The 27,176-nt window shown below is 39.1% G+C and overlaps 1 protein-coding gene across 3 annotated transcripts in view; it reads left to right on the top strand.

Annotated features, from left to right (window-relative positions):
* Window positions 1-27,176, top strand: part of TPK1 (thiamin pyrophosphokinase 1) — a 348,926-nt gene that overhangs the window by 225,997 nt on the left and 95,753 nt on the right. For all 3 annotated transcript variants that reach the window (XM_081243933.1, XM_081243935.1, XM_081243934.1), the window contains exon 8: window positions 20,313-20,424. In XM_081243933.1, coding sequence (XP_081100059.1) covers window positions 20,313-20,424 — 112 coding nt within the window. The remainder of the gene's footprint in view (window positions 1-20,312; window positions 20,425-27,176) is intronic.

Genomic DNA, 27,176 nt, shown 5'->3' with positions numbered 1-27,176 from the left:
ACTTGTTTCAAGGACTCTGAACATATTTCATAGAACATTTACTATTCACCTTATAAATGATAATGTTTCTCCATTTCCCATTTAGATTCTAAAAAATAACTCAAGGTGACTCATGTTTAAATTGAATGTGAAAATAGATAGTTTTGATGTAAATCTATATGTTCATGGGATTCAGTTATCAAGTATTGAATATTATAGTTTCAGGACCATCTTCCTTAAGAAGGAAATGCCCATGGGTATGCAAATGTGAATCTTTTATTTTTTTAACATCTTTATTGGAGTATAATTGCTTTACAATGTTGTGTTAGTATCTGCTGTATAACAGTGTGAATCAGCTATGTGTATACATATATCCCCATATCCCCTCCCTCTTGTGTCTCCCTCCCACCCTCCCTATCCCACCCCTGTAGGTGGTCACAGAGCACCAAGCAGATCTCCTCATATGATGCAGCTGTGTCCCACTAGCTGTATATCTTACATTTGGTACTGAATATATGTCAAGCTACTCTCTCACTTCATCCCAGCTTACCCTTCCCCCTCGCCTTCTCCTCAGGTCCATCCTCTGTGTCTGTGTCTTTATTCCTGTCCTGCACCCAGGTTCTTCAGAACCATTTTTTCTGTTTTTTTAAGATTCCATATATATGTGTTAGCATACGGTATTTGTTTTTCTCTTTCTGACTTACTTCACTCTGTATGACAGACTCTAGGTCCATCCACCTCACTACAAATAACTCAATTTCGTTTCTTTTTATGGCTGAGTAATATTCCATTGTATATATGGGCCACATCTTCTTTATCCATTCCTCTGTCGATGGACACTTAGGTTGCTTCCATGTCCTGGCTGTTGTAAATAGTGCTGCAGTGAACATTGTGGTTCATGGCTCTTTTTTGAATTATGGTTTTCTCAGGGTATATGCCCAGGAGTGGGATTGCTGGGTCATATGGTAGTTCTATTTTTAGTTTTTTAAGGAACCTCCATACTGTTCTCCATAGTGGCTGTATCAATTTACACTCCCACCAACAGTGCAAGAGGGTTCCCTTTTCTCCACACCCTCTCCAGCATTTATTGTTTGTAGATTTTTTGATGATGGTCTTTCTGACTGGTGTGAGGTGATACCTCATTGTAGTTTTGATTTGCATTTCTCTGATGATTAGTGATGTTGTGCATCCTTTCATGTGTTTGTTGGCAATCTGTATATCTTCTTTGGAGAAATGCCTATTTAAGTCTTCTGCCCATTTTTAGATAGGGGTGTTTGTTTTTTTGATATTGAGCTGCATGAGCTGCTTGTATATTTTGGAGATTAATCCTTTGCCAGTTGCTTCATTTGCAAATATTTTCTCCCATTCTGAGGGTGGTCTTTCCATCTTGTTTATGGTTTCCTTTGCTGTGCAAAAGCTTTTAAGTTTCATTAGATCCCATTTGTTTATTTTTGTTTTTATTTCCATTTCTCTAGGAGGTGGGTCAAAAAAGATCTTGCTGTGATTTATGTCAGAGTGTTCTTCCTGTGTTTTCATCTGAGGGTTTTATAGTGTCTGGCCTTATATTTGGTCTTTAATCCATTTTCAGTTTATTTTTCTGTATGGTGTTAGGAAGTGTTCTAATTTCATTCTTTTACATGTAACTGTCCAGTTTTCCTAGCACCATTTATTGAAGAGGCTGTCTTTTCTCCATTGTATATTCTTGCTTCCCTTATCAAAGATGAGGTGACCATATGTGCCTGGGTTTATCTCTGGGCTTTCTATCCTGTTCCATTGATCTATATTTCTGTTTTTGTGTCAGTACCATATTCTCTTGATTACTGTAGCTTTGTAGTATAGTCTGAAGTCAGGGAGCCTGATTCCCCCAGCTCTGTTTTCCATTCTCAAGATTGCTTTGGCTATTCGGGGTCTTTTGTGTTTCCATACAAATTGTGAAATTTTTTGTTCTAGTTCTGTGAAAAATGCCAGTGGTAGTTTGATAGGGATTGCATTGAATCTGTCGATTGCTTTGGGTAGTATAGGCATCTTCATAATGTTGATTCTTCCAATCCAAGAACATGGTCTATCTCTCCATCTGTTTGTATCATCTTTAATTTCTTTCATCAGTGTCTTATAGTTTTCTGCATACAGGTCTTTTGTCTCCTAAGGTAGGTTGATTCCTCGGTATTTTATTCTTTTTGTTGCAGTGGTAAATGGGAGTGTTTCCTTAATTTCTCTTTCAGATTTTTCATCATTAGTGTATAGGAATGCAAGAGATTTCTGTGCATTAATTTTGTATCCTGCCACTTTACCACATTCATTGATCAGCTCTAGTAGTTTTCTGGTAGCATCTTTAGGATTCTCTGTGTATAGTATCATGTCATCTGCAAACAGTGTCAGCTTTACTTATTCTTTCCCGATTTGGATTCCTTTTATTTCTTTTTCTTCTCTGATTGCTGTGGCTAAAACTTCCAAAACTATGTTGAATAATAGTGGTGAGAGTGGGAAACCTTATCTTATTCCTGATCTTATTGGAAATGGTTTCAGTTTTTCAACATTGAGGACGATGTTGGCTGTGGGTTTGTCATATATGGCCTTTATTATATTGAGGTAAGTTCCCTCTGTGCCTACTTTCTGGAGGGTTTTTATCATAAATCAGTGTTGAATTTTGTCAAAAGCTTTTTCTGCATCTATTGAGATGATCATATGGTTTTTCTCCTTCAATTTGTTAATATGGTGTATCACATTGATTGATTTGCATATATTGAAGAATCCTTGCATTCCTGGGGTAAACCCCACTTGATCATGGTGTATGACCCTTTTAATGTGCTGTTGGATTCTGTTTGCTAGTATTTTGTTCAGGATTTTTGCATCTAAGTTGATCAGTAATATTGGCCTGTAGTTTTCCTTCTTTGTGATATCTTTGTCTGGTTTTGGTATCAGGGTGATGGTGGCCTCGTAGAATGAGTTTGGGAGTGTTCCTCCCTCTACTGTATTTTGGAAGAGTTTAAGAAGGATCAGATCCATGGTTTTATATCTTAAAATATATTCATTAAAATATATTCATAGTTGGCTTTTATTATTTAGGAAGAAAGGATAGTATCTTAGCTATTTAAGTTTATAGAGGTGATATTTCTTCCAACAAGGGATATGACCATCCTTAAGAAGAAAAAACAAAGAAAATCTTTCTTTAAGTGCAGAAAAAAAAGTTCCTATATTGCTGTGCTGGGCACTCATAAAAATGACTGGTGGTACTTTCAAGCATCATTCATCAGGCTTACATTTTAGAGGGAAAAAAAATCTCACTATTCACTCCATATTCAATTAAGTTTTAAGTGCTTAGAAGACTTACCATAACCTCGACTTTAGCCCTGAAATGGTAAATCTTTTTCTTTTTATTTCTTTTAAATTTTATTTATTTATTTGTTTGTTTGTTTATTTATGGCTGTGTTGGGTCTTCATTGCTGTGCGCGGGCTTTCTTTAGTTTCAGCAAGCGGCTTTTCATTGTGGTGGCTTCAGTAGTTGTGGCACGTGTGCTCAATAGTTGTGGCTTGAGGGCTCTAGAGCACAGGCTCAGTAGTTGTGGCACACGGGCTTAGTTGCTCCACAGCATGCGGGATCTTCCCGGACCAGGGCTCGAGCCCCTGTCCCCTGCATAGGCAGGTGGATTCTTAACCAGTGCACCACCTGGGAAGCCCTGAAATGTTAAATCTTGACATGCATCAATTTTAGCAGTTTGTCCCGGCACTGGTAGAACTCTGAGCACCCAGATGTCCAGAAGCTTTACGTTCTGTTTTGCCATAGTTCTTTCTCATTTTTCACCCATCACTACTAACTTTGTAGTGTTGTTAGCTTTTACATCTCCCCTTATTTTAAAACTGGACTAATGTAAAAGTTTCCTATTCAGTGAGAAACACCAGACAATGTATCAGACATGTTGTGCTTTCTTAACGCATCCAGTCACAAAGGGCAGGTGAGGAGACCTTCATCATGTTCAAGTGGGCCTGCAGAATGAGATTTCTCTGATGTCATAAGTATTGTATTTACCTTAATTTTGTGCTCTCTCTACACCGCCTTCTGTGACATCATGCGGGCTTCTCATATAGCAGAATTATCCTGATTATTAAAAATTTATTCTATTTGAGTATATAAGTAGGTTAGGAGAGAAAGGACTGGGAAGTTTTTAAAAAATATTTATTTCTTCAGTATCTAAGAAGTAGCAGGTATAAAAGTGTTACTTATGTTAGTAATATTTAAAATTCATTGGGAATTAAAAATTGCCATAAAATGACATTTTTCCAATATCTTCTTATACCAGATTCAGTGTTCAAATTAGAGTCAGAAGATAAGGGTTCAGATTTTGACTGCTACTAGGATAATCTGTCCAAACAGAGCAGCACTGTGAATTGTGGAATTTATGGCAGTGCTATGATGTAAAAGAAGGCAGTAAAATTATGGCTTTTTTTTTTTTTTTTTTTTTTTGCAGTAACACGGGCCTCTCACTGTTGTGGCCTCTGCTGTTGCGGAGCACAGGCTCCGGACGTGCACACTCAGCGGCCATGGCTCACAGGCCCAGCCGCTCTGCAGCACGTGGGATTCTTCCCGGATCAGGGCATGAACCCGTGTCCCCTGCATTGGCAGGTGGACTCTCAACCACTGTGCCACCAGGGAAGCCCTATGGCATTTTTTTAAGACATGTAATGATTGGGTTGTATGGGCTTTTCTTTCATGCAGTAGGCTCTCTACCCACTTATTTGGTCTGTGTTTTCACAGCAGCCTTGAGATATGGGGAAAGTGACATAAGACTGCTGTGTAGACTGGCCTTAGCATGGGGATTGGAGCTGAACAGGGGTAGTGTAGACAGTGTTAAAGTTAGATGAATGTATTTCATAGAAAAGCACTGTGTGGTTGTTGTCACCTGTCTTCTGTCTTTTGTTTTCTCCATTAGCTTATCCAACAAAATCAGAGAATAATTAAAGATGAACAGCAGAACCCCTTTCCTCACACAAATGCAAACTTCACACGTTAAACCTACCTCGGTCATTTTTTCATTTTCCATGATAAAGTAATGAGAATGGAATAGGTAAGATTTATTAAAAGCTATGTGCCATGCACTCAGATCTGAGCACTTTATGTGTACTACTTAATTTCACCTTGGCAACAACTCTCTGATGTCAGATAATATCATTACCTCAGTTTTGCAAATGAGGAAATTGAGATGTAGAGAGATTAATACAATTGTCCAAAGTCACAGGGCCAGTAAGTGGCAGGACAGCTGTCATTCCAGGTAATCAGACCACAGAGTCCCTGCTGATTCTCACCACAGTAGAATCTCTGTGTGTTGCCGACTCCCTTAGCACTGTTGTTGCCAACACAATGCTAAGTACAAGCTAAAATAGAGCGACTGGGATTGAATGCCAGTCTTCTCTTACAAAACAGTCATCTGAATGGCCCTTAATAGGATCATATTAATTTTTATTAACATAAACTACTAAATGGAAAAGCAACAATTATTTTCATTGATACGTAGAAAGAGATAACTCTTCAATAGAAAACCATGCCTGCTGATTGAAGATCCTGAGTTTTCAACTATTTTTCACATGGCATGGTGTTTTTTGTTTTTTGTTTTTTTTTTTTTTTGGACCCTTCACCAGGTATATCAATATATCTTAGAAGAAATGGACAACTACCATGACTGAGATGTTAAATGCCAAATATTTTTAAAATAATGTTACTAATTAGTAGAATAAAGGCTTCCCACAGCCTGGTTCCTAAGGTTCCCTGCAACAAAAAATTACTGACATCTTATAGAAAAAAATTCAAAATATTTTGTCCTGCCTTTTTTTGTTGTTATATATCTCCCCTTAATTTTACTCATTTTTCTAAGTAGCTAATTGCATGTGTGTGTGTGTGTGTGTGTATACACACATACACATACATATATACATATATATACACACACTTATTTCACTTGTCATTGTGTCATTGGCCTCTATTATAGTATGCCAAAATCACACATTTTGCACATTTTAAGTACAGAACGACAAAGTCATGACAGGCTTAATCATGATGGACAGTCACTAAGTCCATGATAGTATTGAATTTGGATTTGGAGAATGAAAGAGGAGAGGATATAAAAACGACAGTGACATTGAAGAGTAGGACCTTTACTTTTCATCTTTTACCAAAGACTGTTTTCTCACAGGTGACTTCAGAAATTAAACCCCAAACACATCCTTGGTGCACTGTTTTTCCTAAGTGTCCACGTTCTACAATGAAAATGCAGCACTTTTCTTGTCCGAGTCTACAGGAAAAAAAGTGCTATCAGTTATTTAGAATCTGATTTATGCCTTAAGAGATTGGCTGCCACTCTCTGCGATTTCAGGGAAGCTGGGTATCAAGGAGCAATTTTCAAAGAATTGAAAGCTGGCACAGGGTTATGAATAAATTCTGAGAAGCTTTGACCTTCCCTGTCAAACGACAGGACCATAAATATGTTGGTAATTCTGCTTTGTTGTGAGTACCTGTTCTTTTCCATCTTGTGGAGTTTCTAGGATACCATAAATTGGTGCCAGCAGAACTAAAACAAAATTTTTTTATTGTATAAAAAAATTAGAAGAGGAGAAAATATAAGGTACAGAACACAGGTAGCAGTGTCTTGGTTGTTGCTCCTGAAATATGTCTAGAATTAGAGGATCCAGTTTTGGAAACTTTATAGTATCCAAGTTAAAAATAACTATTTGGTCACATTTTATCATTTATTTACATGAAATTAAATAAGTGACTTTTGGATAGGAATTGAGGTGGTTAATGCACAATATTTTTAATGGTTTCCCTCCCCTTATGCCAAAATCATCATGAAATATGGCTCATTCTTGCTTTAATGTAGTCTTTTAAGATAACTACATACAGTATATAATTACATACAGAATTTAGATATGTGTAGCGTGGTTAAGCATAAGATGCTGTGTTTTCATGATTTTGTTATGTATCTTAATTCCATTACGATGCAATTTATTGATTGTCGTAGAATCTTTTTCCTCTAACTTCACCCTTACCTTTCCCAAGCTGACAATTCAGGAAAGAATAGAGATGAGGGAAAAATTGGTCCAGATAACCCACAGAGAAGGGGGCAAAGAAAAGCTGGTTGTTTTCCTTTAGAAACAAAGAAAAACCTTTTCATACTTCCACTTTTTAAGAGGGCTCCATGTATTCTTTTGAATAAAAATGAATATATACATACATATATAGATAGATAAATAGTACATATATATGTATGCGCACACAAACATATACACCTGTTGTCTGTTTTAGGGACACTTAAAGAAGCAGAAAGGGCACAAGAAATGAGGAAGAAAAGCAGTGGGGATAGAAAGGTACAGCAATGCAGACAAAGGCATCTAGAAAGAGATGGAGATTGTTAGTCACCTATGGCTGTGTAACAAGTCACCACAAACCTTGGTGTCATAAAACAACAGTAAGCATGTATTATGTCTCAGAATTTCTCTGCAGATCCGGAATTTGGACTTTTCTGGATGCTTCAAGCTTGGGGTGTCATGAAGTTCAGTTGTCCCAGCATCCGTCATATAGTTCCCCGGTGGCTCATGGGTGGTGGTAATGGTGACGGCGGCCCTGGTGGGGGGTAGGGAGCAGCTCCGTTCCTCTCCGTAAGGGCTGACTGGTACACATAGATTAGTCCTATCAGTGTGGGGAGTCATAGGCGGGGACCTAAATTCCAGGAGGCAAGGTTCATTGGGTGCCATCTCGGAGTCTGACCACCACAGAGAAATACGGTAAAAGAGCATTAGACTCACATGAGCACATATACTTGTAGGAAGGTGAGAGGGTAAAAGACCAGGTGGTTCAGTGGTGAGGTGAATGTGACCATGATCATCCTGCAACACACTTGATTTGTGACAAACATAGATTACCGTCGTATCAGTTGTTACTCCAAACCCAGTGCATCACATCTAGTCGCTTAATTGTGGCTCCATGATAACAGTCCCCTTTACAGCACAGAGCTGGAAAGCTAAGCTGCATCAAGGCATGGTATTTCTCTCAGAAGTCTTACCATAATTTTACCCCAAGACATCAAAAACTACCCCCCCCCAAATCAGTACTTTTACTTTTCTGATGTTAAAGACTCTTAACTTCATATGTAAGAGGTACCAGTATAAGACCACTGTGGCCATCAAGACTGTGATCTGTATAACTTGAAAGGTGTATTTATTTCAACATTGTGCCAATACATACTACATAGCATATTATGGGGCACTTTTCAGATTGCTTTCAGAAGACAAAATTATCCTAACATTCTTGACATGAAAAATGAGAGACAGGTAAATTGTCTAAAATCAAAAGTAATGCATTGCATGAAAATAAGCCAGTTTGAAGTTCAGAGAATAAAGAAAAACTTGCAAAAAAAAAAAAAGTAAGGCATTGTTTTGTGGCCCATTATAGTCCTTTTGTGTGATAAAAATAATAGTACAGAATGTTCATAGAGCATTTATTCTGTGGCAGGCACTACTCTGAGTACCTCACATACCCAGTCATTTAATGCTCACAACAGTCCTTTCATTCTGGTTTGATAGATGAGGAAAGCAGAACACAAACATGGTGAAAAGATTCAAATCCAGAAGTCTTTCTTTAGCACTTGTGCCTTTAACCACAGCACTGTACGTAGAACAGACTACCCCAGGCTGGTTCAGAACAAGGATTTGTTAATAATGACAGCATTTCTCTCAGACTCACTCCATGGACAGAATCTAAAGCCTAGCCAGAGTCCCCAGGGGCCAGAAGAGGGAAATGGAAAGCTTTCAGAGAGCTCCGGAGTATTTCTCTTGAGAGGGTGCAGCCAGTATGGAGACGGGTAGGTCTGACTTAACTTTTTTTTTTTTTTTTGCGGTACGCAGGCCTCTCACTGCTGTGGCCTCTCCCGTTGCGGAGCACAGGCTCCGGACGCGCAGGCCCAGCGGCCATGGCTCACGGGCCCAGCCGCTCCGCGGCATGTGGGATCCTCCCGGACCGGGGCACGAACCCGTGTCCCCTGCATCGGCAAGCGGACTCTCAACCACTGTGCCACCAGGGAAGCCCTTTTTTTTTTTTTTTTTTTTTAATTAGGGTATTTTAGGTTGTTTTACAATGTTGTGTTAGTTTCTACTGTACAGGGAAGTGAAGCAGAGTTCCCTGTGCTATACAGCAGGTTCTCATTAGTTGTCTATTTTATACATATTAGTTAGTGTATATATGTCAATCCCAATCTCCCAATTCATCCCCCCCCTTTCCCCCCTTGGTGTCCGTACATTTGTCCTCTACGGTCCGTACATTTGTCCTCTACGTCTGTGTCTCTATTTCTGCCTTGCAGACAGGTTCATCTGTACCATTTTTCTAGATCCCACATATATGCGTTAATATACGATATTTGTTTTTCTCTTCCTGACCTACTTCACTGTATGACAGTCTCTTTGGCAGCTGAGTTGACTCTGGTGAGACAAGGGGAGATCTTTTCGTGGTGACTTGGATAAGGTAGGAGTGAAAGAAATTGTGAGAAGTGATAGGGATCTGGATATATTTAGAAGATAGAATAAATGGGATTTCCTCAGGGGTATGAAAAAAAGAAAGAAAACTTTCCACCTGAGTAGCTGGAAGGATGTAGTAGATATCCACTCAGTTCAAAAGCTGTGTATGGGGCGGGTTTGAGATAAAAGATGAGGATGTATCAAATAGGCAGTTGTATGTTCAGGACCGGAGTTAGAGAGGGAAGTCTAGACTAGAAATACAGATTTGGATTTGCCAAGATCTACATGACTGAGCTCACAAAGAACATAAATATAGGTCAATTAGAGAGGAGGATCTAGCCGAGACCAAGGGACTGAGCCCTGAGGCAGTTCAGTTTTAGGATTTGGAGTGAAGAGGAGGAGCCAGCAAAGGAAACTGTGGGTGAAGAGGAAAACCAAGAGATTGTGGTGTTCTGGAAGCAAAGTAAAGATAGTATATCAAGGAGGTAATAACCCATTGCAAATTCTACTGATAGGTCAAGCCAGATGAGGACTAATAACTGACCATCGGGTTTAGCAGTTTGGAGGTCATGGGTTGTCTTGGTGAAAGCTGATTTGGAAAAGAGGTTAATTAAGTGAAGGCTTAATTGGAATGAATGTAAGAGAATTGGAACAGTGAATTTAGACACCCCTTTCTAGGAGTTTTAATGTAAAGAGGAACAAAGAAATGGGTTAGCCAGGTGGTAGTTGGCACATGAATTGGAGGTTGAAAGTAGTTATATGAAAACAGCTAAGCTTAGTGCCCCCCTTTTGATAAATATTTGTTGTATTCCTACTGTGTGTCCAAGATTGTTCAGTGTTTTATAGATACAAAAATTAATGAGCTGTAGTTTCTCTCCTTGAGGGTATGCAAGTAGCCCGGGCTGTGTGTCCATGGAGGGCTTTGGAGAAGAAGTGCTTTCATCAAAGAGGTGATACTGCTTCTACTTCATATTTTATAGGATCTGGGGGAGAAACCAAACTCTCGTATCTGTTCCTGACTAAAAATACTCAAATCTTTAAAAAAAAAAAAAAAACTTTTGTGTGTTAATTTTCTTTATCTTAGCCCACTCATTGATTTTGCTTTAACTGTTCCTTGTGAACTTCTTGAAGACCCAATAAGTGCATTTTTGGAAAAAAAAAAAAAGTGTGTTTTGAAAACAGGAATGAGTGTCGCACACATCCTTGTCAGCACCCTCCTTATAGCCAGTCACTAGCAGAGGACAATTAAATGAATGAGGACATGTAAGTAGAATGGGAAATGTTGAAGAGAGGCAGATGAGGTCAAGGAACATAGTTGTTCATTTACTTAATTCATTTACTGCACAAGTATTTATTATTTAGGATAAACTTTGGACAAGATCATGCAAAAGCTTAATTTGCTGATTGAGTATAGGGAACAAAAAGCAAGAATGGGAAGAAAAGCAAAGGAATGAAATGGTCTGAGTGGCCTTTGAAGATAGAAGCCTAGAAAAACATGATGATGTAGTAAAATGAAGTAGATGTTAAAATCACAGCATACCTGGGTTTAGATCCCACGTCTGCTAGTTACTAGTTGAGTGGTCTTGAGCAAGCTAATGACTATACTGAGTCCACAGTCTCTATTTCAGTAGTAACTCTACCACTCCAGGTTGTTAGAGAATTATGGTGCCCAGAAGAATATTAGGTCAGAGCAGATATTCAAAAATTGTTACCTTACTTCTCTCTTTCTTTAACTGGAACTTTTTCAATTATTTCTTCCAGAATACAAAGTTTGATAGTTGAGCTGGGGTTTGAAATAATTACATGAATGCAGAGTTGTCTTTTTCTTTCCCCGTCTTCAGGAGCACTAACAATATCCCATGAGCATTGTGAGCATAAGTGGAAAACAAAACAAAACCGAAGTAGACACATAGCTCAGATAAACATGCTGAATATCAGCCATACTGCATCTCAGCAAGCAGACATGCTGCCTGGAGTGTATTTGAATAGGATAATGAATGGGATCACCCAGTACGTCTATCCACTGTCAGACCACCTCACAATTACCCTTCACTCCCCTACCAGTCTTAATGACTTGCAGCCTCTGCTGTAGCAGAAAGAAGTATGGGGGCGGGGAGGGGTGATGAATCTGACAAAAGGGAGGGGTCCAGTGGAGGCGAATGTACAATACTTGGAGTAATTGTGGGAAGCTGGCTGTCTGTCGTAGGAGACTCTGCATAAAGCTCTTTTATAGAAGGAGAGTTGAAGTAGCTAAGGAGACAAGGAGGACAGTTGAAATACATCTTGCAGTGCCGGCATTCCCATCAACTCTTCACCAACTATAAGAAAATTTGAGAAACAAGTTCTGTGGCTTTAGAATCTGAACTGAATTTTATTTCAATTATTTGCTTGCATTGAAGAAAGAGAATCTTGGGTTACCTTAGTACCAGGCTCAGTTCAAATCGAGAATTCCAGAAATTAACTTGAAGCATTACATTTTGGATATGGCGAGCAGATATGAGACCTTAGAAGGAGTTCTTTGGAGTTTTCTAAAATTGGTGAACAAAGTTGGGGAGGTGTGCTCCTATAAAGAAGGATTTTTTCAGAATAGGGGAACATTTTAAAAAAGTAGTTTACTGAAAACTAGAGCTTCTGTATAGCAAATGGAGGTATGATTCTTCTCTTTAAAATATCTTAATGTCTTATGAAGGTTAAACATAAAAATGTTTACATAAATTTTTTTTCTCTTTCTCCCTTCCTGCTATATTTCATATTAGTCTTATGAGGTCTAATCACTTTTTTTTCTCTTTAAAAATTACTTGTCCGGGGCTTCCCTGGTGGCACAGTGGTTGAGAGTCCGCCTGCCGATGCAGGGGACACAGGTTTGTGCCCCAGTCCGGGAAGATCCCACATGCCGCGGAGCGGCTGGGCCCATGAGCCATGGACGCTGTGCCTGCGTGTCCAGAGCCTGTGCTCCGCAACGGGAGAGGCCACAATGGTGAGAGGCCCACGTACCACAAAAAAAAAAAAAAAAAAAATTACTGGGCCAAAGTGACTAGGCTTTTAAAAAATAAAGAGCAGAGAAGAGTGGAAAGAAAACTTGTGTTCAAGTTAAACTTGGAGGACTTGATAGAGGGAGAGGGGTAAGTCAGTCAACACTTATAATAGGAATGTTTGAAGCCCTGTTCGTGGCACCTTATACATGTTCTCATTTAGTCCAGTGAGGTAGTACTGTCCTGCCCACTTACATACAAACATAAAATGTGTACTCTGTGTACACCTTGAAGTATATTTTGAATACTGTTGACGGGGTATTCATAACTGTTGGTTGTGTGTGGTTTATACTAGTGTCCAATTAAGCAGACAGTATCCACACAGAGAATTCTGTCTTGGTGCCTGTATGGAGACCTTTCAGTTCAACGGGGCCCTCTCTCATCTACTTTAATTTTGACAAAGATTTTTCCAGGCATATTGACACCTTTTTATTGATACTTTTTCCTTTTGTTCTAAACCATCAATCAGATATTTATTAGACACTTAGTATGTTCTTCCCCCTGTGCTATAAATCCGACAGAAGTGAAAGGCCAGGGTTTTGCCTTCAAAGAAATTTTATTCTTTTTAAGGATATAACATGCACCCATTTGAGAGGCACAGGACAGTAACAGAATGCTCTATTTTGTGGTGTAAATAAAGACTGTAGCTGTTAGAAGCAAGTGTGATCTATGTTAACTGGAATAACATACGGGGCTTTGAAAAGAAGGTAGAGTTTGACCTTTGCTTTGAAGCTGCTCTTGGTTAAGGATGGAGAAATAGCCTAAGAATAGACAGGGACTGTGGGCCTCCTGATCACACCATACATTAAGTAGAGTAACATTTATCTGAAGTTATTTGAAAACTCTGTGATCACTCTGACTCAAAATCTATCTTTCTCGTGTAACCTGTCCCATCTCCACTGTTAGAAATGCTTGCTTCTGGGATAAGTATTGTCTTTAGAAGGCATCCTTTAAAATGTCCATGTGTTTTGGAGGAGCAAAGAGTAGGTTTCTGACAATTTAGTGTGAGGGCACTCACCAGATGATTCTCTCTGACTGGAATAAAAGGAAGGCTTAGAGATAGGATAGGATACATTGTAAGAAAATCATCAATACCGAGGTGCTAGGGTAGAAAGGATAAACATCGATGACACCTGTTTTAATTTGAAAGAGTTTAGTGTTGGGAGTTAAGGAGGAAGTTAGCCAATCATACTATTTTACTGCCTCTAACAATAGTGGGTATTTCTTAAATATCTTTGACTTTTAAATAAACTAGCTTAACAGGCATTCAGAAGGTTTTCTTTTGGATATACCTGCACCCAGTTTTGTCATTAACCTTTTAATCGAAAAATAAGCCTACCTTTGGTCAATATACACATGATTTCAGCCTCAGGTGACTAAATAATTTCCAAAACAAAAATCAGATGGAGGTTATTAATTTCAAAACATATCACTGAAATGTTCTGGCTGTGGAAATATTCAACCAAAAATCATAGTTTCAGGTGCTGTATGCAGAATCTCTATTCCAAATCAGTATTTTCCTAGGTGGATTTCATGAAATGCAAATTCCACAGGTAATTGTGAGGTGTTATTTTAAGGGACAGGAGGAGGATCTGTAGTTAAGTAAGTTTGGGAAACACTCGCTCAGGTAAACAGAGTTTTTTGCTTCAAGACTACCTAGTGGGACTTCCTTGGTGGCGCACTGGTTAAGAATCCGCCTGCCGATGCAGGGGACATGAGTTCGATTCCCTGGTCCGGGAAGATCCCACATGCTGCGGAGCAACTAAGACCATGCACCACAACTACTGAGCCGGCACTCTAGCGTCCGTGAGCCACAACTACTGAGCCTGTGTGTCTAGAGCCCGTGTTCTGCAACAAGAGAAGCCACCGCAATGAGAAGACTGCACATCGCAACAAAGAGTAGCCCCCGCTCGATGCAACTAGAGAAAGCCTGCACGCAGCAACGAAGACCCAGTGCAACCCAAAATAAATAAGTAAATTAAAAAAAAAAAAAACTACCCTAGAACACCTAGGATGCTGGTGTGTGTTGTGACTTCCAAGAGGGGAATCCAAGAAGCTATTGTTCTAATCTTAACCAGACCCCACGACTAGCGTTCTGTGGGATATACTTTGGAAAATGTGGTTCTGACATGATTGGAAACTCTAAAAGCTCTCTAAAGATAAGGAATTAATGCTTTTTCAGAAGGAAATGCAATCAATCAATCAATGATAAAGAAATATATATTAAACCAACACGCTTGAGTTTTGAATTCTACGTTTGTGGAGCAGAATAAGTCAATATATGAGTCCTCTAGCTCTGAGATTTTACAATTATAAATTCACTGAAAAGACCATTTCTCTTGTTACTACTTTCAGTCCTGTGGGTAGTCGCAGTATGAAATGTACCAGCACAAAAGTCTATCTTTGTGTGGGAGAGGTCACCTCTTCTCCTAGTAAATATAAGGTAGATCCTTCCGTGACTTCTTTCACTGTTCATTCCAGGGGGCTATTTAAATTCCTGTGGTGTTAGCTGATGACTTTTTAAAGTACCTGGACAAACTAACGAAAGATTAGGTCGCAGAGATTAGCCTTGTATTTAATCAGTGTACAGCAGTATTCCATTCATACTGGGTCTAACCGTGTGCCGGAAATTTTAGCTGCAATTAGCTGTGGGGTGTAAGTGCAGCATTAACAGCAATTTGATGAATGGTTATCCGCTTTATAAACTAGTATCGGTATCTGCTCCTTGAATCTTCTTCACTAAGTAGAAAGGACATTTGTGGTCTTCCTGTGTTCAGTTGCTTTGTGAATGATCTTGTTAAATTTCTCTGTATTTTGTGAGCACCACACTAAGATAACTTAGCCTAAAACTTAGCATCGTTATCGGATTTAAAGATTTAGAGACATAAACGGTTCAGGTGCCTCAATGCTTGGAATTTTTGCACAAGCAAAATCTAGGGTGAGCTTTATCATTTCTCTCGGTCATGTCCTTGTCATTTTCAAAGAGGAGGTAAAATACAATCAAAGGGACAGCGATTTCTTAGCCCTTCATTAGGTGTCCACTCGTGTATGTTTTGCTCTAGCTTTTGGCATTACAGCCTAGGGACAGTGACTGTGACGCTGCCTGTCCTTTACATGCTCATAAGTATGACTTCCAGCATAGGTGCCAAGCACCATCTTTGTTGCCTTCCACCGAATTACAATTTCATCCCTTATTGAGGTTGTTACTATGTTACAAATAACCATGATTGGAAAACCAAACTGTCTGTGATTTATTTTTGTTCCATCTCTACCATATAGAACTTGCCTTTGACTTCGAAGAGTCATCTGAGCTCAGAACAGGTGACAGAATAGGAAGTTGTGCAGTGATTCATGAGAGTAGATGGAAGTCAATGATTAGTTCACGTGGCTGTGGTCTCCAGTAATGGCATAAATCTTTAGGGATGTTCCTTATGTCAGGCTCCACGCCTGCCTGTGTCAAATCCCATATAGGCTGGCGTATACTATGAATTGAGAAATCTGAGGGATGAACAAAAATTCCTTTTGTTGTCCACTGTAAACATGTCACACAGACTTGATACAGGAGGAAAGCATAGTATTGCTGTTAACCATACAAAGCTAAATTTTGTATATTTATAAACACAAAGACCATTCACTTGTGGCTAAACACCTTTTTGGAATGAGAGGAAAAACTGTTCATTGTTTGATTGTAGGCAAATACCTATCTGGGACTTTTTAGGTCCCAGATTGAAATTTTCAAGGTCTGTTGAATCTTAAAATAATGAGGAAGGCAATGAATACATAGCAAGGCTAGAAGAGAGAGCTTACCATTGTGTCATTTAAACCAGTGGGGTTCTTAACAGCACCCTCCCACCCCGGGATAATAAAGCTTAACATGTGTTTGTGCTGTTGCCTTTGCATTATATGATACAAGTTGAAGAATCTTCCCAGGGAGTTAATACTCACGAGTTGAGAAATCATTCCTTATTTCCTTTATCATTCTTTACTGCAGTTAGCCAGAGCACCAAACATGGTAATGTGTTCAACTGACCACTACCAAACCATTAAGCAGGCCACAAACAGAGGGAGGAAGGTCTTCAATTAGAAGATAGGAATTAACTGGAACAGATTGAAAATAAGACAACCCGAGGACACATGAGTCCCCTTTGATAAGAAATGAAGAAGTCACAGGGCTCATTGTCAGAGAACACCATTACCAGAGACAGAGGTAGAGCCATCTGGTCCAGGAGTGCATCCCTGCCCTTCTTGGTCCCGTGTCCTCTGCCACCCAGAGCCCAGGGGACTACGGGTCACCTGCAACTCCTCTGATATGCTGTGCTTTCTGATGGGGACCCTGGCGGTACAGCCCTCATCAGGCTGGGATCCACCATTGTGAAAAGTCACCATCATTCCTATCCCTTCACTGCTGAAGCCAAAGCGGTTCTAAGGAAATCAGAATTCCTGCAATACCCTCTCTCATGAGCTCCTTTGATGAGAAAAGAGGCTTTGTTGCTGCTTTCCAAAGTTGTTAAAGTCTGTTAACGTTTGGCATCTCTGGATGATAATTTGTATTGTATTTAGCATCTGTATCTTCAGAGAGAATTATTTCTATAATGGAAGGTAGTAGGGAGAAATAAAACTCAAAATTCATGTGGCAAGCTATCAATGTAAATCAACTTAGGGAAAAGATTCTAAAGAAAGAAAGAAAGGTGGCTCATATCTTAAAAAAAAAAAACCCTTTTTTTTAGGGGAAGAAAAGCAGAACAAGGTTGTAAAGGCTGCTGAGAAGTGGCTGCACGTTTCTCCATGTGTGGTACCGCTCATCTGCTGGCCTAGGTTTTAAACCCACCAGCACATTGCTGTTAGTCCCACTGAAGGGATGAGAAAGTGAAAGGTCATTGAGAGACTTTTAAAAAATAACAATACTCTTTATGCTTAGAGCAGTTTTACAGAAACTTTAGCAGATGAGCTGGAGGGTTCCCATATACCCCCTCTCCTGCTGGCCGTTTCCCCTATTATCTTGCATTAGTGTGGTACCTTTGTTACAAACAGTGAACCAATATTGATACATTATTAAGGAAAGTCCCTAATTTACGTTAGAGTTCACTCCTGGTGTGGTACGTCTGTGGTTTTGACAGATGCATCATGTCACATACTCACCATCACGGTGTCACACAGAATAGCTCTACTGCCCTAAAAACCTCCTCTGCTCCACCCATTCCCCACCCGACCCCGATGCCTCCAGTGATCCCCCTCGTGGCTTTTGCGGTGGGCCCTCGGCCCGCGAGCCTCTTTGCCCTCCCGTCGTGAGTTGGCTGTTGTTCATCCTTCAGTTCCCACACAAGCATCATTCCCCAGGGCGCCCCTTGCTTGCACGCTGCCCTCCACTCCCCACACCGGATCGGATCTCTGATCTGTCATCTTTCCTCCTCCCCTGTGCGCTGCCTTCCATGCAGTGGTCACAGGTTTCATGTATACAGTTGGGTGAACAACTTGTCTGTGACGCTGGCTTGGAGGTTCATGAATGAGTAATAGGGCAGAATGAAGAACAGAGCTACTTCAGATCCCATTCCTCAGTCCCACTGCTGGCACTTAGGCATGTTACCCACATTACCAATAACTCAGGACAGGGGCAATTTTAAAACCCCCCTTTAAAAAAATCTGCAAGTTTCAGCTCTATTTCCTGATTCCCCTATGATGTAAAATGATGAGAAAATAAAGACCACTGCACTTTCTTCTACTCTTTTCCTTACTTGTGCCTTCTGACAATTATAGCGTTACTTTTACACTGAAATATGTAGAAATTTTCTGTAATTATAATATGGTTTATATGCCTTTGCTCTAAGTTACACTAAAAGAAAAACACCAAAGATCATTATCCAAGAATGAGTTAAGTTTTTATTTCGCTCCTGAGTTTTTCCCATGGCTGTCTCCCAATTATTCCTCTTTCTTGAATTACTGTTTTTAGTAATTAGTAATTAGTAATAATTACTGAATTATTAGAATATTTTCTCTATTTTTTTCCTTCAGAAGAGTCTAAGAATTTCTAAATCTTGTATCACTTCATATCTAAAGTATGTATTTGTTATTTTATTTTTATGAGATTTCAGCGTTGGGTCAGTAGTACTCGTTAGTTCATAGCACATTATCATCTCTGGTCCAGGCAAGAATCCTCATTGGTTGATTGATCCATTGCTTCCCTTTTGTCCCTATATCATTTCCCATTACGCAAACATGTTAGTGTGTGTGTATATTAGAATATATATTTTTAATTTTGTTAGTAGAAAAAGTGCCTTATTGTGTTTGCATTTATTTTAATCTACATAGATAGTTTCTGTCATTTATCACGATTCTGTTTCCTACTATGTGTTATGTTTTCACAAGGCACTGGGTTTTCTATCCATCCACATTTCTCTGTGTGCATCCAATCCATTGCTTGGTGTATATCTACAAGTGTTTCCTGCTTTTCGTCCAGTGATGGCCACCAAGTTCAAATGTATTTTAAATTTTCTTTAAAAATCTTCTTTGTGTTTGAATGTATTTAAGCCCTTCTGATTGAATTTGTGCCCTCTGATTGAATGTTCAAATGGAAATATAGGTATATGAATTGTACAGGCAGTAAATGTCTGAATGAACTTGTGTTAAACACAAGGATTCATATGTATAATAATCTAGAGAATCGTTTTCCTAATAAAAGCAATCTTTTGACAAAAGACAAATCCTGCTTGCATGTTGAGACCTGGATACAGTAGAATAAGTTCTCAGAAACTTACAGTATACAGCACAAAAGGCATAGTGGCAATAAAAGTAAAATGACTGTACAAGGAGACCTAGATACCTTAGTTTGGTAATATGTCATATATTAAATATGCTTTAAAGCAATATTTTATTAAAATGAAGAATATCTTTTGGAGCTTATTCCTTCAGAGTTATTTGAATTATGAAAAATACCTTTTTTACTCTATTATTGAATGCATGCATGTCTTGACATTTTCCCATAAGAACTTGAGGTATCTTTCTACAAAGACTGTATACCCTGAGGATAATGAATAGGGTAGGAATGGAAAAGCATTACTTTGTAGGAGAGGCATTTCCAAGTATTTTATTTAAAAGCAAAGCCTGTGGCCTTGATTGAGCATTACATTTAACTTTAACCTTCTTGTAAACTGAAAAATTGAAAACATGGTAGATTATATCAGTTTTCATAATCAGAATAGAAGAAGCATACTCATTTCTCAGGGCAGATACTCTATTTCCTGGTAGAGGTATGCCCCACTGAGCATCTCCTAGGGCAGCTGTGGGTATAGGAAAGAGGCTAACCATTAGTAGGGTTTACACTGAATTCTCAAGGTTAGAAGCGCAGTTCTCAGATAAAAAGCAGAGATTTTACTGAGGAAGCAATGTTGTATTTACACTCAAGCAAGTGTTTGATTAAGACCCTAGAATTCTGTTATCACCTAGTGCTATATCTTTAGCACATGGAATCTTGGAAGTGGCAGCTATAGGTAGGAATTCTGATTCTGCCCCTTGTTACCTGTGTGGTCCTGGACACATTTTATCTCTGCAAACTTCAATTTTCTGATATATAATGGTAATAATTAACAATAAACTACCTTGTAAAACTGTTGCTAGGATGATTAAGTCAGGTGAAAGTTCCTAGGATAATTCAGTATGTACTACATAAGTATGTTGTTAGGATTAAGTGTGATAAACCACGTGAAGTTCCTAGGATGGTACCTGGTGCGTATGACCAGGTCTTCAGTGAGCATTAATGGGCCTTCCTTTCCCTTCCCCGTCTTAATGAGCTTTCCTTCTCTACTGCAGGGAAAGCACACATTGCATGTAGATACCGGAATGGAAGGTGATTGGTGTGGCCTTATTCCTGTTGGACAGCCATGCAATCGGGTTACGACAACAGGCCTAAAGTGGAACGTCAGTAAGTAAAACCCTTGCACAAAGGGAGGTTTTCTTTCTTTTTTTAAAAAAAAATTCTCTTGATAAATAATTAGAAGTGGAATTGCTAGGTCATATGGGAACTCTATGTTTAACCTTTCAAGGAACTGCCAGACTATTTTCCAAAGCAGCTGTACCAATTTTATATTCCTACCAGTGATGGATGAAGGTTCCAGTTTCTCCATATCCTCACCACACTTGTTTTTGTTGTTATTATTATTCCCATCCTAGTGAGTATGAAGTGTTATCTCATTGTGGTTTTTATCTGCTTTTTCCTGATGACTAATGATATTGAATGTATTTTCATGTGCTTATGGGCCATTCGTATATTTTCTTTGGAGTAATGTCTATTTAGATCTTCTGCATATATTTTAATTGGGTTATCTCTTTTTTTATGTTGAGTTGTAAGATTCCCTTATGTATTCTGGATAAAAGTCCTTTATCAGATAGATGATTTGAAAATATTTTCTCAGAGTCTTTGGCATATCTTTTTATTTTCTGAAATTTAGTTAACTAAGTGCATTAAGTTAATCTAATTTAAATTTGATGAAGTCTCATTTTTTCTTTTATGGATCATACTTCTGGTGTCGTGTCTAAGCACTCTTTGCCCAGCCTTCTTCGCGATTCTGTACGCCTGAAACCTACTTTACTTTTCCAGAGAAGTAGCTATTCTTACTAAAATAGAGTTATTTTTATAATTAGACACCTGAGATTTTATAAAATTAACTGTCCTTACTAAATTTTAAAATGTTCTTCAGTACTTATGAACTGTATTCAGTACTGTACCTCAGTACTAGTCGTACTAAAACTGTCTGGTTTGAAAAGAACAAAAAATGAGGTGGATCCATTCATGAAATAAATTTCAAAAGAAACCATCAGGCATTATGAAACGAATCATCCCTAGTCTCTAAGAATAACAGTAATTTAATCAAAGGGCTTTGACTGAATGTCAAAGGGATTATTTCATGATTGACCAATACCTCTAAGGTTGTAAAAAGTAAAATACGGAACCATGTCATTCTTTTATAACATGTAAAACTTTGAGGTTCCTACAAGGAAATAAATATTTCAAGAAATAAATACATTGAAGATTAAAAGATATTTTAAAAGGCCTTTCTATGAGCCGTTGCTGAAACAATTAGGAAAAAAACTAGAGATATTTTGAAGCAAATGTCTGGCAAGGTCATCAGAATTTGAAAGGACGGTGAGAACAGATCTCCTCCAGTACATAGAAATCTGTGTGACAGGCTTTGAAGCGGTTAGCTGAAACTGACATGAGCTCCCATCAGAAGCTTTATTTGAAAACATTTCCAGCCTAAAACAATTGTTTTACTGTCTGGAGCTCCCATTCTCTCCAAGGACCCAGTCTAGACAGTGGTGAGCTTCCTCCTGGATCTGGTAGTGACCTCACTTTCCAGGGCCGACGCCAAGACACGCTGGGCACTGTGCAAAGTGAACAGGAGAGTTGACCGTATAGCTTCCATTATCTTACAGGAACAGGCAAGAGTTGGAGGATACAAGAGATTCTTCTGTGCTCTTTAGAACATCCTCCGAGCCCCTGTGTTCCACACCAAAATGCACATTCTAATTCTTTTTTTTTTCTAATTTAAACTTATAAAAATGTCTTATACAATCTTTAAAGGTTATACTCCATTTACAGTTATTACAAAACATTAGCTATATTCCCAGTGTTGTGCAGTACATTCCTATCGTACACCCAGTAGTTTGCACCCCCCACTCCCCTCCCCCTGTATTGCCCACCCTCCACCCGTAACCACTAGTTTGCTCTCTGTATCTGCGAGTCTGCTTCTTTTTTGTTATATTGACTAGTTGGTTGTATTTTTTAACTCCACATATAAGTGATATCATACAGTATCTGAATAATAAAATTTAGTCCAGGAAGGGGCCTTGGGCATGATGGAGCTTTTTTTTTTTTTTTTTTTTGCGGTACGCGGGCCTCTCACTGTCGTGGCCTCTCCCGTTGCGGAGCACAGGCTCAGGTCACGCAGGCTCAGCGGCCGTGGCTCACAGGCCTAACCACTCTGCGGCATGTGGGATCTTCCCAGACCAGGGCACAAACCCATGTCCCCTGCATCGGCAGGCAGACTCTCAACCACTGCGCCACCAGGGAAGCCCCATGATGGAGCTTTTAATCTTCTTGTCTGTGATAATGTTTCAGTCCTGCCGAAATGCTCTACACTATTACTTACCTATATATTTACAGATTGCTTCAACTTTTGAAATAGATACTTTTTTCTCTACAACTCTGTGAAAATAAGAAATAGGAACTTCACAGGGTATGAAAAGCAACAGAGTTGAGACGCAAGTGTTTCATCAGTGGTATGTGGTAAAAGTGCTAATGAATGGGGTCTTCTGATAGGTAATATTGCCTCATTAAAAAGCCATAAAAATAACTGTGAAATGACACCTTGTTGGCTTGGAGAGACGTGGATAGATCTTTTTCACAGAGAGCGTCCTGCTTTACTCAGTGTCATTGTGAAAGCAGAGCTCGATGTCAGTTTGTCCGTCACCCCTACAAAGTGGCAGGACAGGGCTGGACCCAGAAGAGGAGAAAGGAGATACAGAAACTTAGTCAGGAGTTGCTCACATCCTGGGTCAAGGAGAATAAGCAAGCCCTCATAAGGAAATGCATCAAAATCTTCCTCAGGTGGTCTGGAGGCTGGCATTCTCCCTGTCTGTACCCACACTTAAATATGATGCCACTTTCGGATATGAATCAGAAAGTAGTCTGATTCACCTGTTTCAATTTGTGGTATCTCCCATCATGGTCTGTGTTTAAAACAAGTGCCTGTGGGGGTACCACCCTCCAGAAGTGTATCTTTACTAATTTTGTCGGAACTACCTCTGTTATAATACTTTAATTCATAGCAATATACTGTGAACAGTCTGTGGTGTGTGTCTGGCACTAGAGTTTCTCTAGGCCATGTACACATGGGACTAAAACAGCTGCATCCATAGGCAGTGGCATCCTCATCTTTACTAGACCTGCCGTATAGCTCTGAGAGTGGAAATGCCAGTGTACACTTGGCTCAGGAGTACACAGGAGTTCCCATGCTTCACGTCCTTACCCTGTTCTTGGTATTGTCAGATTTAATCATTTTTGCCAGTCTGCTGAGTGCCAATGATATTTCATTGTGGTCTTTGATTGCTGGTGAGCGAACGCATCTTTTTGTAGTTATTAGCCATGTGGGTTTCCTCTTCTGTGAATTGCTACTTTCTTCTACCCTTTTAGCCCTTGGACTATTTGTTTCTTTCTTGCTAATTCTTAGAAGCTCTTCAGACCCTAATGACCTTCCTCCTGGCTATACATTGCCTTTGCCATTTGTTTATGCCATTTTTGTACACAGAGAGGTTATTAAGTTAAAGGTAGTAAAATTTATCAGTCTTTTCCTTTCAGATTTGTAATTTCTGTGTCATAAATCATGTTTCTATTCCCTGTGGTTGTAAAGATGTTCTCACAGTTTAGTTTTGAGGGGTTTTTTTTTTAGGTTTCTCCTTTCACCTGAAATTGATTTTTGTGTATGATATGAGTTAGGGATCTAATTTTTTTCCTTACTGATAACCAACTGCCCAAGCATCATTTATCATCCTTTTTCCAGTGATTTGTGATATACCATAAGTTTTCATATTCATGGGTATGTTTCTTTGATCTCTAGTCTCTTCCTTTGACTTACATTCTTCTTCCTGTACTGATACCACACTGCCTTAATTAACATAGCTTTATAATAAATATTGAAATGTGTCGAGTCTACCAACCTTGTTCTTCGAAATTTTCATGGCTATTCCTGGCTTTTTTCTCTTCTTTGTAAACTTTTGCATTAGTGTGACAAGTGTCACACACACAATTCCATCGTAATTTTTATTGGGATTACACTTAATTTACAGATTATTTTGGGGAGACCAGAACAATTGGGGAAGAGAATTCCTGCATGAAACTGAGTCTTCCCATCCATAAACATAACGTATCTCTCCGTGTAATTAGAACTTTTTAATTGCTTTTGATAATTAAAAAATTTTGTCTAAAAGCTTCTGTACTTATATAAGATTTGTCTGTAGAAACCTTGTACTTTACACTGCTGTTGGAACTACACCTTTAAAAATTACAGGACTTCCCTGGTGGTCCAGTGGTTAAGACTTTGTGCTTCCAATGCAGGGGACGTGGGTTCAATCCCTGGTTGGGGAACTAATAACATTCTGCGTGGTGTGGCCAAAAAATAAATAAAAATGATATTTTCTGAGTTCATTGGTGCTATATACACATACAATTGACTTTAGTATATTGTATTAATATATTGCTGAATACTTTCATTGTTTCTAAAAAAGGGACTTGGGTTTTCTATAGAGCCACAGTTTTGTTAGTAATCAAGTTTTCTTTCTTCTTCATCTGTAACAAGTAGGATTGTGTTCAGTTAGGAGTAACTGAAATAGCAGCTTTAAAAACTGCCCCCCTTTCCCCCTTCACGTGACAAAGTATAGAGTTAAGTAGTTACAAGGCAAGGTTTCTATGGTTTCCTCAGCCTTTGCCTCAAAACATAAGATGTCTCCATTGCAACTCCAGCCACTGTGTTCCCCGTTCAGCATCAGGTGGGAAAACACGGAAGAGAGAAAGTAGGACAGCACGTATTGCAGGAAAACAAGGCATCAGGGATTCCCAGCATTTCCAGAAATCCTTCCTGCATCCAATCTGTTGCCTCAGTGGCTAGAACTATCAAGTGCCACCCTAGCAGCAAAGGAGTCTGGGACATGACATTTTTTAATCTGAGGACATAGTCACCCCAAATAAAACCGAGGTCCTGTCAGTGAGGAAAGAAAGAATGAGTAGGAGTCTACTCTTCTATCCAACAAATGCCTTTTCTTTGTCTGCCATCTTGATGAGCAGTTTAGCCACATATATAATAAAAACTTATTTTAACTTTCTTCCAGCCAGTACTCTTCTGGATTTCTGTTGTTGCTGTCGATGAATCCACAATCAGACTAATTCTTTTTTTTTTTTTTGCGGTACGCGGGCCTCTCACTGTTCTGGCCTCTCCCATTGCGGAGCACAGGCTCCGGACGTGCAGGCTCAGCAGCCATGGCTCACGGGCCCAGCCGCTCCGCGGCATGTGGGATCTTCCCGGACCGGGGCACGAACCCGTGTCCCCTGCATTGGCAGGCGGACTCTCAACCACTGCGCCACCAGGGAAGCCCCAGACTAATTCTTATTTGTTTATAATCTGTCTTTAACTCTATCTACTCTTTAGACCTTATGTTTTTCTTTGATGTTCTACAGATTTACTACAGTATGTTTAAGTGTAACTTCTCTCTTGTTCTAGTTGGTTTTCCTTAGCCCTGATAATTGGTGTTCATTGATTCTGAAAATTTTTCAGATATCCCCGTTTTTCAGATAAGGGCGTGGTAGTTCAAAGCCCTAGTTAGTGAGTTGCCCAAATTCATATCATTAAGGGATTGATACACTCAAAATTTGAATTCAGCTCTTCAATGCTATTTTTCCTGTTTCTAACTAGTAAATGAAAGACCTTCCATATAAAATAAGTTGATGTTTTTTAAAAAATCACTAAAATGAATTTGGGATAAAGAGAAAAATACAAGAGGGAGTTAACTGTAGACAGGGGAAAGAAAGCAAAGGAGATAGGAAAGAGGACAATAATGGTAGGAAATTAAAAGTAATTTGGAAGAAAAATAAAAATCCTGAGGGACAGAACTTTTAACTTCTCTACACTTTTGCCTAAGAAAAATATTAAATGGTGTTGCGCTCCATTTGCCCAGGCCTCTGCTTTATGACACTCACATTGAGTTTGAAATTATGCATTCATTGTTCTTCATTGTTCCTTTTTTTGTGTTTTTTCAAAGAAGTATAGATATAAATGACAGAGTGAAATAATTTTGTAGCATTGACTGAAAGAGACTCAAATCTAGCCCAAGTGAAAGAATTCTGAAAGAAAAAAAATTCTGAGAAAACAGTTTGAAAAGATTTTTCATCTCTGTGGGAATGCTTTGTAATAAGTGTGTACAGGTATCAAGATTTTCTGCAGGAGTTCTCTGTGAGTTTTTTTTTTTTCCTATCTATCTATCTATCTATCTATCTATCTATCTATCTGTTTGTTTATTTATTTATACGTCTTTATTGGAGTATAATTGCTTTACAATGGTGTGTTAGTTTCTGCTGTATAACAAAGTGAATCAGCTATACATATACATATGTCCCCATATCCCCTCCCTCTTGCGTCTCCCTCCCACCCTCCCTATCCCACCCCTCTAGGTGGTCACAAAGCACCGAGCTGGTCTCCCTGTGCTATGCAGCTGCTTCCCACTAGCTACCTATTTTACGTTTGGTAGTGTATGTATGCCCATGCCACTCTCTCACTTTGTCACAGCTTACCCTTCCCCCTCCCCGTGTCCTCAAGTCCATTCTCTACGTCTGCATCTTTATTCCTGTCCTGCCCCTAGGTTCTTCTGAACCTTTTTTTTTTCTTAGATTCCATGTATATGTGTTAGCATATGGTATTTGTTTTTCTCTTTCTGACTTACTTCACTCTCTATGACAGTCTCTAGGTCCATCCACCACTGTGAGGATTTTTAAGTGCCAGCCTAACAAGGGAACAGTTCAAGCATCTATTAAAAAACAACAACAACAACAACTACAGTTGCTATTAATGCAGTTTCAGTGAGAAACTCTTAATTCTCACTCCATTATGCCTCACAAGGTGATTCTAG

This window comes from Mesoplodon bidens, assembly GCF_964165515.1.
Source record: "Mesoplodon bidens genome assembly, chromosome: 9".
Taxonomy (NCBI): Eukaryota; Metazoa; Chordata; class Mammalia; order Artiodactyla; family Ziphiidae; genus Mesoplodon; species Mesoplodon bidens.
The sequence above is the reverse complement of the archived record's forward strand: the minus strand, read 5'-3'. Positions and strand labels throughout refer to the sequence as shown.